The sequence below is a fragment of the Podarcis erhardii genome (genome assembly GCF_964252035.2).
Source record: "Podarcis erhardii genome assembly, chromosome: 2".
In the NCBI taxonomy this organism is placed as follows: Eukaryota; Metazoa; Chordata; class Lepidosauria; order Squamata; family Lacertidae; genus Podarcis; species Podarcis erhardii.
Window position 1 is genome coordinate 50,846,469 of NC_138498.1, and position 13,955 is coordinate 50,860,423.

General features: G+C 40.7%; 1 protein-coding gene across 3 annotated transcripts in view; it reads left to right on the top strand.

Annotated features, from left to right (window-relative positions):
* FBXO38 (F-box protein 38) overlaps positions 1–13,955 on the top strand; it is a 36,663-nt gene that overhangs the window by 7,382 nt on the left and 15,326 nt on the right. For all 3 annotated transcript variants that reach the window (XM_081852024.1, XM_081852025.1, XM_081852026.1), the window contains 9 exons: positions 295–432; positions 1,486–1,579; positions 2,355–2,485; positions 3,785–3,955; positions 5,589–5,731; positions 7,644–7,863; positions 8,774–8,893; positions 11,385–11,564; positions 12,981–13,679. In XM_081852024.1, coding sequence (XP_081708150.1) covers positions 295–432; positions 1,486–1,579; positions 2,355–2,485; positions 3,785–3,955; positions 5,589–5,731; positions 7,644–7,863; positions 8,774–8,893; positions 11,385–11,564; positions 12,981–13,679 — 1,896 coding nt within the window. The remainder of the gene's footprint in view (positions 1–294; positions 433–1,485; positions 1,580–2,354; positions 2,486–3,784; positions 3,956–5,588; positions 5,732–7,643; positions 7,864–8,773; positions 8,894–11,384; positions 11,565–12,980; positions 13,680–13,955) is intronic.

The window sequence follows — 13,955 nt, forward strand, 5'->3', positions numbered from 1 at the left end:
CGTCTTTGCTGGCAATTTTATCCAATATGTTTTCCAGGTGTGTTGTTGCTTTCAACATGGAACTTCCTATAGTACTTCTGTAGCAATACAGAACTATAGCTCTGTAAATCTGTTCATATGGGCATTTTCTGCATTCTCTTTTCAGTACTAGTAAGCAAACCATTTCCCCACTTGAGTACAATGTTTGAAAAGTCATCTATGAGCATTATAATGATGTTGCTGCTGTACATAAAAATGTCTACCTAGCCATTCACCAGTGAATGCTGACTGCTGGAATATTTCTGTCTTTTGTAGGACCCACAAACTCGTTGAAGTATGTCCCCTTGGTCACAGGATTGGCTTCTGCCCGAAATCTGGAACATCTAGAATTAGTTCGAGTTCCCTTCCTCGGGGGTCTTATTCAGCATGTTGTAGAAGACAGCTGGAGATCTGGTATGCAGTCTCTTACTTGGAATACAAAATTTATTCTTTGAAACCAACTACTGACAGTATTTACTTTTCTAAGACTTTGTGGTGGTGTTGTGTGAAAGCAAGTGAAGGTAATAGGTAAATTTAGATCTTTCTCTTTAAAGTTTAAACCAATAATTGGATTTAATGACGTTGGATACTTTGCCTTAGATTACATGGGAGACTAAGAACTTGTTCACTCCTGGTCCCAGCATGTACATTCACCATGCTGTAGGTGATGCTAGCCTTAGCTTGTGCACAAACATACCATTTTCTGTGAACTAAAGCCTCCATTGATATTCAGCTAGATTCTTCTCAGGCAGTCCATCCATTGTGAAAAGAAGCATTGTGGGTGTCAAATGTCTGCTGTGTTTGAAAGTACTGTAACAGGGCTTTATTGTTGAGATATTTAGCATGCTAGAAAAGGCAGTGGGGAAGTCTTTCTTCACACCACTGAATGGCCTATGGAGGTTGCAGACAACACATTTGCTGCCATTTAATTAATTGCTGTTGGGAGAAAAAATATATACTTGCCAACATTTGAGAATTGGTGTCCTTTTTTTATTCCGTGTATACAGCTCAGAAATAAATATACTAACAGCTGCTTCCCAATCTGTGCATCCATGATGAAAAGAGACACATCATTCCATTCAGATATTGCAGAGCACACAGGGGTTTTTTTTGATACTGACTTGTATCTAGCTAAGTCATACTCAGTGTAACCCCACTGAAATCAATGGATTTAAGTTATTCAGGTCCAGCTATTTCAGCTGGCCTATTTTGAGTGTGTTGTAATTGGGTACAAGCATTGAGATTGATGTATGCTCAATAAATAGTAATGTGCTGAAGCAAATTTAAGTTTGTTTCTTTAGTCAGGCTCCTTTATAGACAAGGATTGGTGGAGCTTATATTGAGATGAGATATAGAGTTTTGCTGTAAAGTTTTGCTTTTGTTTCTCCAACACACTTGTGTACATAATTATTCCAGGGAGGCTTAGTATTGATACTCACATATTGAACCCCTCTTATCTATCAACAGGGGGCTTTAGAAATTTGCACACTATAGTTCTGGGAGCTTGCAAGAATGCTCTGGAAGTGGACCTTGGCTACCTCATCATAACTGCTGCACGAAGGTACTTGAATCATTTCAGCAGAGTTTCTCATTTTAATTTTATTTGCCAGTGAGTCACCATTATGTTTATACATGAAAGTCATATTAATAGACCTTTGCATACTGTTGTTAATGAATTCTGTGCACTGGTTTTAATTCCTCAATACCTTATTTTTCATCATAGCGTATTTTTTAAAATCCTCACAATATTGCACTGGCTTCCCATTTGTTGATGAGCCAAATTAAAGTGCTAATAATGACTTATAAAGCCATAAGCATTTTGGGATCTAAATATTTGAAGGTGTATCTTCTTCCACATCAACTCACCTGTGTGCTTGGATCAGCTAAGGAGGCTGTTTTGGTTGCTCTGCAGCTAATGGAAATCTGTTGTGCAACAACCAAGGGAAGGGCCTTCTCTGCCATGATGCCTTAAGTATGGAACGCCCTCCTCTTAGACCTGTGACTGACAACTGGCCCTTATGAGTTTTCAGTGCTAGCTATGAACCCATTCATTTGATCAGGATTTTATTAAGATATTAATTTTTGTCAGGGATGTGGTATTGGTGTTGCTTTTGCTGCTATTTTATCTGCTCCTTGGTTTTTTAAAATTTATTGATAATTCTGGTTTTAAGCCTATTTTATGGTATACAGCCTGAGATTGCTTTCACAGTGATGGGCATATTCTTCTTGCAAGTTACAAACAATAGAAGTATTGTCTCCTGTGTGAATGTGCATATTCTGTGCCAGGAAATATTTGTTAGTCTACGCTTTTCTCATTTTGTTTCATCTCTTTTCAGGTTGCACGAAGTACGAATCCAGCCTTCCCTAACCAAAGATGGAGTATTCTCTGCACTAAAGATGGCAGAATTGGAGTTTCCGCAATTTGAAACACTACATCTTGGATACGTTGATGAGTTTTTGCTGCAGTGTATGAAATCCTTCAATTTTCCTTTGGGTTATCTATCAGATGTTAGGGTAGATCTGGATGTTATCTGCCTAGATCGGGGATGAGCTAACCTTTCACCTTCCAGATGTGAGTTGTAGTCCAACAGCATCATATCTGATTATTGGCCATGCTGACTAGGACAGATGGGAGGCCAATAAATCTGGAGGGCCGCAGGTTCCCATCCCTGGTCTATATGCTTCTAATCTTAGAAAGGCCAGCGGCTGTATAATGCATCCTTGTGTAATGCATGAGCATCCTCTAGTTCCCTGCTGATTCTTTTCCATGATGACACCTGCAGATGTCTTACACAGGGAACCTTGACTAAAATAGCTTGTGCAAATATGGACATGTGGGCACTGGATTTTGTGGTGTTATCAGTTGGTGGTATGGAAACAATCTACATTCTTCAGAATCCCCATGTGGTGTGGAGTCAGTAGTGCATGAAAACGCTACGATAGTGACGTGCACTTTTTAGAGTCCAAATTGGAAGGCAGCTCTTTTTCCAGCCAGCAATTGCTATCCCTTCCTCCTTTTCTTTCTGCCTATTGCATATGAACTGTCCCTCTTCCCAGAAGAGAAGTGAATAAGTGTGCAAGTGCAGAGGAAATAATCACAGCATGTGTTGGCATTTCCCCAGCCATAGAAATACAGGCGAGGATTGTGGCTCCTGCCTCAGGGCTGCTGCTCTTTCTGATTTTCCAGGAGACAGGGACAAACATTTTGACCAGTGCTAGTCTAGGACTGGCACAAGCAAGACTTCAGAAGCAGGAAGGGACGTGTATTTGCCACTTGTCTGCTCACTTGACATTCATTCCAGGCAAGCAGATGTTTTATATTGATAGATGTGATGGGAGGTTGGTTGGAATGTCATTATTACTTCATACCTGCTCCCTTGCATACCCAGCCCTCTGATCTGTACCCATTATATCCCTTTGGGGGGGGGGGCACAACTAGACATGCTGATTCCTTGTAAAGCAAGGGGCAGGGAGAATGCATTGGCAGTTCTGATGGATAAGGTTTTTAATTTAAAACACATGAAAGGCAATATAAAGACTGTATCTTCTATAGACCAATGACGGGTGAATTTGCAACCTTTTGAAGCACTTTGATTTTTAAAGGCTTCACTTTACCTGCTTTACTGTTTCCATTGTTTGGGTCCAGCAGATAAACTCAAGCGCTCATTACTATAACTGTAGGCTGTGTCCAGACTAAATTACTGTAGAGAATTTTATGGAAAGAACAAGTTGCTATTTTTTTCTGTTCTCTTCCCCCTGACCCCAGGCAAAATGATTAATGCGGACCTCGTGAAATATGGCTTGGCTGACGTAGTTGAAAATCCAGGCATCATCACAGACATTGGAATGAAAGCGGTGAATGAAGTGTTCTCTTCCATTAAATACCTTGTTATATACAACTGTCCTCATCTGCACAATCCAAGCAGTTGGATCACAGGTACTATGTGCACAAGAACACATCTGGTTAAGGAGTTAAAGCACTTTAGCAAACGAAATGCAGCCCCTACTTAATTAAATTGACCACTGTTAGTGATTATTGTACTTCTCTGATAGACACCTTTAAGTTCCAGTATAACTTCAGAGGTTAAGCAGGTGGCAACCAGAGATGGGGCTTTAACTGTGTTACCCTAACTGTGCACACCCTTTCCTGAGATGTTTTGTTTGACACCATCTCTCTTGGCTTTTGATGAAAATTCAGAGTGGTTTTATTTTATTTTTTTGAGCTTTTGGTAAGCAAATTTGAATATTCTTTCAGAGATTTGCTGCTGCTTTTTTTTTTTTTTTTAAAAAAACAAACTTTTCTGAAGTTCCCTGATATCATACACAATGTTAAATTCACACGTACAAGTACAAAGAAAGAAAAATAATCTTAAATAAATTTAATGTGAAAGATTAATTTAGACTTAAACGTTCTCTTTCCTCATAAATTCTAACTAAACTAAAATAGAATACGATAACATAGAATAACATAAAATAAACTAAAGTAAACTTCCCATCATTTCACGATGTAATTAACATTTATAATAGTGAATGTACTCATGATTATTACCTTACTCTTAATATATTTTCTAATACTTTCTTACAACATATTGTACCTTTTTTCCTTATTTCTCAATGTTTTATATTCACAAGGGTCATTCAAACGGTGCCATAGATAGTATATCACTGTTATTTTTTTGTAGATATCTCTTGAACATATCCCATTCTTCCGCTTTTAATTGGCTGCATACTAGATGTCTTGATCTTGTTTTGGTGATGATGATGATGATTTGATAAATTGTATTGGGGTGTGTTGAGGTAAAAAGGTAGAGTGCCACCATTATAAAGAAATCCGTACTTCCTGGGTATTCTAATGCGTTCACATGCTATGGGGGTTCTCCATCTACTCCACCTACAAGCCACCAGGAATTGTGTACCCTGAAACTTTTGTGATCCCTAGAAGTAATCAATAGAAGGGGGAATGCCACTTTGCTATTGACTAAAATTTCAAGTTTAGCCAGCAGATTTTAATGGGTGGGATCCATTAAAATTTATTTTCTTCATAGAATGAAAGTTGGGCTCATAAAGGGGACCTTTCATGAACAGAAGCTCCTACCAAAATGATTCCTTCCATTAAAACCTACTGATTAAATGAAATCTTGGACAGTCAACAAAATTATTTCCTTTCCCTATTTTATTTCCCTTCTAAGAGCTAATTGACTGTGTGCTACAAAACTCCAGTCTCTAAGAAATGGAGTTCAGTTCTTGTCTATACCAAAATTAAGAGAATACATTTTCATTTAGGAAGCTAAATTCTTTTGGGCCATAGTGACAGTTTCTGTTCTGTCTTAGCAACTAACTGCAAAAGGCTAGATTTCATTAGTCACTTGTTTTTTGGCATTCTGAGTAGGCAAAGGACCTCAGTTAAGAGTAGATGCATCAGAATAACCAGGAAGTATACCTTTTTTAGAATGGTGACGATTCTAAATTGAAACTTAGAACTTTAAGTGGGGAATAGTTAAGCAGATTTTAGGTAAGAAATCTGTTAATTAAGTTCATTTATTTCGCTCACTCTCCCCACCCTGCAATAGATCATTCAAGATGGACTCGGCTGTTTGATCTCACCTTGGTGAGATGCCATGCAATAAAACTAGACTCATTTAGTCAGTTTATTGAGTTACTGCCAAGCCTGGAGTTTATCTCTCTGGACCAGATGTTCCGGGAACCTCCCAAGGTAAGGTGTTTGGGTTTTTTAAAGTGTACTTTGCTGTGTGCTTCAAATGTCTTTAGGGTATGTGAAATATACTAGACTTTTGGTATGTATTTTTTAAACTTCTAATTAAAAAGTACTTCAGGTAACTGTTTTTAAATGTTCAAACCATGGTTCAGTGACCATATTAGGAAAGCAGTAACATGAAAATGAAAACAAGTTCAGTACTGCAAATTATAGTAGTATAATTACTACTATAATTAATATTTACACTGTAATTAGTATAAATACTGCAAATTATAATAAGCAAGAAGCTTGTTACAAGAATGTCTGAATTATGTCTACATCGCTGCAACGATCTCATTTTGCTGGAATTCTTGCAGATCTTTATATTTCGCATTCCCCCTTTCTTTTCATTTGGTTTAATTTCATGCTTAAGAAAATTAGATTTGTTATGTCATGGAATCTCTTACTTTGCCCAAGATTGAACAATACAGGAAGACTATCAAAAACCAGAGAGCCATGACTAGTTTGCATATTTCACTACATATATTCTGTAGCAATGTATCACACTTCTGTGAATCTGTCTGCCTTGATGGAGAGGGATTATGTAAAAGCTGAGACAGGCTGAAATAATAGCATATGTTTGGGAAGCCTACAGCCTCTCACCCAGGAAAGAGCACCCCCCCCACACACACACCTGTCCCTTCCTCCCTAGGGACTGCATATGGTACAGCACTGCTGTCTTCTACTTTAGAAAGACAGCTGTACCTCTGTATCATCAGAAGCTGCTATTCCAGTTCCTATCCTTATCTCAGGCTTGCTTGCTTGCTTAGCAACCAGTTTGCACCAGACTAGGGAAAGATGCAGGTACTTTTCTGCTTGACATGGTGAGAAATCAAGGGTTAAAAATAAATGTGAGAACCTGCACAAGCGACGCTGACACAAAACCCCACACATACATGAAGTAAAATAGAAACATTGCCACCCGATCCCACCCCCACTCACCACTCCCCCTCTACTTCTTTCCCCCCTTTCTTCCTAATGTAACACTAAAGTCTCAGCAAATGAAACTGATTTATAGAAAATGTAACTTGAAAAAAGAGATATTGCACATACTTTTGTAAACCAAGAAATCTTTAATAAAAATACATATAAAAAAGCAAACATAAAATAAATGTGAGCAGTGACGAGTGCGGCTTTTGTCTTGAAACGTAAATGAAGAACTATAAATGAGCAACAGCAAGGGATTTGGGGAAGTAGAGTGAGAGATGAAGGCCCCAAAGGACGGGGAAGGAGAGGAAGCAGAAGGCAAGCCAAAGCCAACCACAGAGGAAAGTTATAGCCATCATGAAATTTTATTCACTTGCTGTGCAGTCATGTGCATGTTTACTCAGAAGTAAATCCCACTACATTAATGTTGTTTACTGTTCAGTAAGTAGGGTTGCATCCTTAGCTACAAACCAACTTCATATCCCCTCTTACATTTTCCCACAATTATGTATTCGCCTCCATAAATAGAATAAATTTACACAATAGATTTCTGCAAAAGCATGTTGTACTTCCTTGTCTTAATAGTGTGATGACTCACAACACCTTCCTAATGTTACCTGTAGTGTTCTGTCTCTTCATATTGAACCAACTGGTAACCAGAAAAGTAGCATTGTATAGCTCACAGTATCATGATTGACTTGTACATCACAACCTTATTGGTTTGGCTCATGGGAAGTGTTCACTTGTCTCAGGGCAGGAGGTTTGAAATGGCGATGCAGAGGTTAAGAGCAGTTGGCAATGTGGAATTGCTTGCTTCAAATCTCTTTGTTTAAGAAGCAGTACACTGTGGTCTATGTATCATGGAAGATATCGCCGATTTCAAACTGTGTTTTGTTTTGGAGCCTCTTGCCAGTTGCTGTCAACAATTTTTACTGCATTTCAGGGTTGTGCTCGTGTTGGTCTTAGTGCAGGCACTGGGATTGGTGTTTCCTCTGCTTTGGTCAGCAATCAGAACTCCAACAATGAAAACGACAACAATAATAATCACCAGAACAATAATGCCAATATACACCATAACAACCACCAGCAACCAAACGACCAGAACGAGGAGAACGAGCTGCGACAGGAGGAGCAGGTGGAAGAACAGCAGATTGCAGCAGAAGGTAATTCAGGAAACAGTTTTATTTGTTTGTTTTTAGTACTGGACCAGTAAATTGGTCGGCATCCATCTGTCTTGGGAGGGCGCCTTTGGGGGTGAAGTCAAACCACTGGAGAGTTACAGCGCCTGCTGTGGCTGCAGAGACCAATATGGGAGTCATGTTTTCTTTCAGATGAAGGCATCTGCTTGTGCTGATGCAGTTGTACCATGGCGTTTCTTCTTTCTGCACTGCTCCCAGCAGTCATTTCCCCTCTGGTCACTGCTGTGGATACCTGACCTGACTGATTGTCTCCAGGCGCTGCGGACTATTATTGGTTTATTGACCAATAAAGCACACATTAAAATCTCCAATTGATATTACAGCTATTAATGTTCACAATTATATTTCCTAAGCGTCTGAGCAATGCCTAACACTTACATAAAATGCTATAAAGCTGCTCATTTTGATTTGGCATTAATAACACTTTTCTCATTTCTCGTCAATATATAATGTTGCCACAGCAGGAGGACTTAAAACCAGTTAATGGTATTTTCTTCCTATTTAACAGCTCTAAAGTGACTTAATGCTCCTGGCATAACAACCACCATAAATATTATACAGTTAAATTAGTAGTTTCAGTTTTCATTCACTTTTTTCTTTTGGCATGAAGGCCCCCATTTTCTGTCTGAGAATGATTAAAGGGCAGAATCCTCATCAAATGCTACAATATAGAAATGGATCTAAATGCCTTTCAGATTAGTGGAGATCTGCCTTGTTAAGTTTCCCGGGCAAAGACAGATGCTCCTCCATAGTCGCAGTGCTTTGGAGCCTTCCTAAGATTGTCATGCAATTATGTGTGACCAGCTTCTGCCTCCTTAATAAGGAGTGGTGTCTTCATCCTCCTTATCTCAGTCATTCTTATCTCTCTTTGCAGCACTGAATGAAATGGAGGAGGTAGCACAGGAAGATGGAGTGGCTATGGCAGAGAGCCGCAGTGAAGCCTCTGCAACTAATCAGGCACTTCTTCCCATGGAAGTTGATGAAGAACAAGCAGGTAACTTGCCAGGATCTCTCCCATCCATTTGCAGGCTTCATTGACTTACAACAAAAAAAATGTTTGTTTGTTGCTTAGAGATATCAATAGCATTTATTTTAGAATTGATAATGCAGACTATTTAAGAACTGTGAAGTCAGTGAACTTGAGTAATTCATAGCCTAAAATTAACCACAGTATTTAGCATTTATAGTCATTTCTCGGATGCAAAAAGAGTTTCGTACACATCATCTCAGAAATCTTGAGCACACTTCCGCTAGGTAAGCCACTATTATTACCTCCATATTGCAGATATAGGGGCCAATAGTGATTTACCTAAGGCCAAATAATCAAGGCAAGACTTGAACTATGGATCTGCAAGCTCCAACTAGCTGTACTCTGACTGCCAAGACATCCTCTGTTGATTGTTAAGTTTGCAATGCAGGTGACTGGGGTTCTTGCATGTATTACCTGACAGTTATACTTTTGTGTAATTAATAACTTGTGAGGTGTTTAAGATGATCATATGCTGTGTCTTGAGTTGCCTTGATTGCACATGGTCTCATGGCCAGTGTTCCTCTCTTTGCAACCTTTTAATAGCATCATAAGGGAGCCCCCAATAGGAAAAGCTGAATTGGTATTAGCAAATTGTACTAATCACCCAAGCAGCTTGTTCTCAGTCACTTGTTTTACAGCACATTAGATATCTTTGTACACAGGATCAAAGTTGACTTGATGTGGGAGACTTGCGGCATGTCTCCAAACAGTTTCTGTTTTCTACTCATGCATTTAATTGGGGCGGGGGGAGCGGCTCATTCTCTTCCATCTAGGCTGTTTACTGAATCAGAACTGCACCTCCACCATGTCAGTAGCTGTTTTTCCTTCAGGGCCAAACTGATGATGACCTAGTATGGTTTCCCCTGCAGGGGGAAGAGTAGCCAGGAGGGGGCAGGGTTTTGATCACGGTAATATCCTGTGAATAAAGTGTTAAACAGTGCTTCCTGTGCTCCAGTCTGATTTGGAGCTCTTCACAGATGCGTTAAAGTCAAACCAAGAATAGTTGTGAAACAGTTTGTATGCTTCCATGCTGCCTCTGGTTTGGCCCTGAAAATCTCTAAGATGTTGTGTGGTTAATTTCTTGTTTTTAAAAAAGTTCCATTTGCAGTGTGCGTTCTAATCATAAGCAGCTATATTTGCTAGGTAGGAAAATATCAATTTGATCCCACAGTTGGCCATGGGCTTACTTCCACCCACTGCTTCTCTGTTCAGTAAATGCTAAGGGGATATAAATGAGATTGGGCACCTCATTTGTTTGCCATTCTCTTACAAATTCATCCTTACTTTAATTCGCTAACCTGCTTTTTCTCAAGAAGTTGGAGATGGTTCCATTTTGCTGCCCAATATCAACAGTGCGGAAATTAGTATCATCAGCTTCAGAGCTACCTCTTCATACATCACCACATTGTCAACATTTCCCAGATCTATTTCCAGTTTAGGGAATAAGAAATTATAAAACTGAGTTCTTGCCATCATCCTGATGTTTGTACAGCTAGATAAAATTCAGCGTTTGAGCACACAGTTGTGTGTGTGCTTCAAATTGTTTCAGCTTTGATTCTGGCTGTGTCCAGATCCTTCTCCTTTGCTTCATTTTGTTACATATAATTTCTCCTCAGTTTCTACCTTTGATCTACATAATGCCTCCCCCCCCCCCTTCTTGAGGGTCCTATGCTGTACAGAGATGCCTGTACACATGTGGCGCCTTAACCAAGGAGAGGTGGTGGTTTTTCACCCTTATAGAAGTCTTGAAGCCCACCTCTAATTGTAAACATCTTTGCTGCTGTGAGATACCTTGTGGCTTTAATTTTTCTTTGCTTTTTCCATGTCTGTGCAAGAAACAATAAGCACGTATGGCAATAGCCAACGCTGAGTGGCCCTTCCGCCACCCACACATACAAATATTCATCTGCTCCTGCAGGTCTCCTAACTTTCTAGAGCAGTTTTGGAAGGGCAGTGTAGAAGGGTTGCAGGGGAAGGGAAAGCTTTTTTGTCAATTGTGTCCATTTGGATGGTGGATGGACTGTTGGATTTCCTCTCTAGTCTCAGTACACTGCCTGCAATTTATAAAGCACATTGTGTTTGCTAATTGCAGTGCAGATTGGTGGATTGTGAAGTGGGCTGATCAAATTGGTGGGGAAAGGGCCAATATAGTAAGAGAAGATCACAGCATAACACTAAGAATAACACCAGATCCAAACACAATGGAGTACATGTTGTGTTTTGTTTGTTCTTTTCTACTGTGTTGTGCGTTGTTGGTGTTTGAGGGGAATTGTGAAGAGTGACCTAGCTAGGTGTATGAGTGCAGAAGGTCCTTAGGTATGCCAACTAACCATGTAAAAACCAACTACTTTGTATGAATGTTTCGAAGGAGTAAGTTGCTCAGTCAGGTGAATTAAAGCACCATGATCTCTGGAAAGCATGCTAGTTTGTTGCTGAACTTTCTTTTCTTTTCCAGGGCCCAGTGGGCTTCAGCCAAATGTAAAGCTAGCACCTATTACTGTCCACGACTCAGACAGTGAAGATGAGGATGAGAATACAGCCACCTCAAGATCCTGTATTACAAATAGCATTGCACAAAATTACTCAGATGGAGAGGAGAGAGTCAGAGATTCAGTGGAAATCCGGGAGCCCTCAGGTGAGAACTTTTGCTTCTTCATACATGTCATAAAAATATTCCTTGTTGTGTTACAAAGCACAAAATGCACAAACAAGTTTTCTATGGAATGTTCACAGTGGTTGTGGTTCAGCTTTAGAAAGATAGATAGATTTCCCTCATGTCCATTTCTGTTGTTCTTTCCATATTTCTGCAGATCAGCTGCAAGAGTGACGCCTTCTTACTTGACAGTTGCCACCAAAACCACTTGTGTGAGGGAGCTCTGCTGTAATTGAAATAGGCTACTTGGTATTCATAGTCCCTTTGATCACAGTTATTGGGTGGTTTCCATCAATTGGATTGTGGTTCAATTTGTAATTCCAAATTGTACAACAGTTTGATTCTGGTTTGTGTTCTGTGGTTGGACTATACTGCAGTCCCCCAAGTTCATACATAATGAGGAATTGAATTCTAAAGTGAATTGCAATCCTTTTTGCATGTAGGCTCATTCAGAGTTGACTGAACAACTTCAAAGGCTTTGGATGAAAACTTCCACATGTTTTGCTAAGGTTTGACAGGCTAAGCATCTGTAATGTATTTCTCTAGCAGATTCCTGAGGGATTTGATCCCAGTTACCTTTATTTCTTCACGGCTTGTGTCTTTCTTGCACAGCCTCCCTGCAATCTAAAGTGGGGACAAGGCACATCAGCAAAATAAGAGGCAGGAGGCCAGGATACTATAGACATTTTACTGTTCCACAAGCCGTACCTTCTGGTCAAAAGTATGCCAGTGTAAACTTGAGGGGTAAGTGCATCAGGGGTGGGTGGGGGTGCTATCAACCTATCTTTTGAACAACTTAGTCCAGGAAGAAAGGAAATTATTTGAAAACTAAGATTCTCATAAATAAATGGCAGGGCTGTAAATGTTTCTTGTTAACTAGGTAGCTACCGTAAGAAGAAATTAGGTGCAACAACTAATTTGAGCCTGTTGAGCAGCTTGACTGTGTGCAGTACAGTGGGTCAGATTCAACTAAGTAGTGCCACCGGTGGAAGTGTGCACAAGGACTTCTGCTAGCACAAAAGACTTCCCCATTCCTCCCACCCTGCCTCCAGTTAGCCCTGGGCAGGGAAGGAACCCCCAGAACCATAGGCAGGGGGAGAAGAGGGCAGATCACTCCATCAGACAAGTAGAAGTGCTTGTGCTGACAGAGCAGCCTGCTTAGTGCTATGTTGAATTCCTCCCAATATGCTTAAACATACTGATTCAAGGCGTGAACCTCTAGTAAGTGAAGTAACTCAACATATCTGCACAATATCTTACCCTGCTTGGAATAATGTTGCAACAGTCGCAGCAGGTGTCTCACCAGGTTGTCTGGGGTGTGTTGATAACTAACGGGATGCGTTTCCGTGACTTTCTATCACTTCGTAACTCTCTTCCCTTTTGTCCCTGTTGTTGCAGTGAGTGGTAAAGGCAAAGCTCCGCTGCGGAAGAGGTGCAATGCTAGCCGGGTCAAACTGTTTCTTTCTGAGGAGAGCAGCTGCGAAAAAGGCTGTCAGGTCACCAGTGAGCAAATTAAAGCGGATATGAAAGCAGCCAGTGACGTGACAGCGGAAAGGAACAAAAGCAAGGATTGTTACCCTGGTTGTGGTGGCGGCACTGGGCCTCCAGGGGCCTCCGACACTGCAGCGTCTCCAAGCCCAGATGGTATGAAAACGGCTGATAGCTGCAGCGAGGCCCCCTCCGCAGCAACAGAGGACTCTGGGAAGTGTCTCTGCAAGAGTGAAAGCTCCAGCGAGAGGGACAGTGAGGAGAAGCCATTGTGCTCCAGGTGTTCCTGCTATATGCCCCAGAACCAGCAAAGGAGGACTAATGGCGTCTCGGGTGGCGAATGCCCATCTACCAGTGGAGCTTGTGGTATGAATGGGCCAAATGTGAGAGGGGCGGAATTCTCCCTAAGAACATTACCAAACTGTGGCTCTTCAGGGGAGGCCAGCAATGGGAGGACTAATGAGAGAGTCTGTGGGACTGCTAATGAGGAACGGAGCCCTCCTTCACAGCAAGGGAGATATGAAATGGAATATAATGAAGATTACCCTCGCCGGCCTCTCACGAGAGCCAGAAGCAGACTTTCCCATGTGCCTCTGGTGTCTCAGTCAGGTATGGTTTCATTTATCCAAGTTTTGCATCAAAGCAGTGCATTATTGTCAAAGAAGGGCGAGGACCAGCCACATTGTCGTAATGTCAGAGCAGAAATGCCATTTTCTCTCTGTTGTTCTTGTGTTGGTTTGTTTGGGGTGTTGATAATTGAGCACTGGCTCTTTGAGAGAGTTTTTTTTTTGCAGGGGGGGGGGAGGATTCCTTGAAATACAAATACTTATAATCTGATTTGAAGCCTGCTTTCAAAATGAAAGCATAAGCTTACTGGTAGCTACC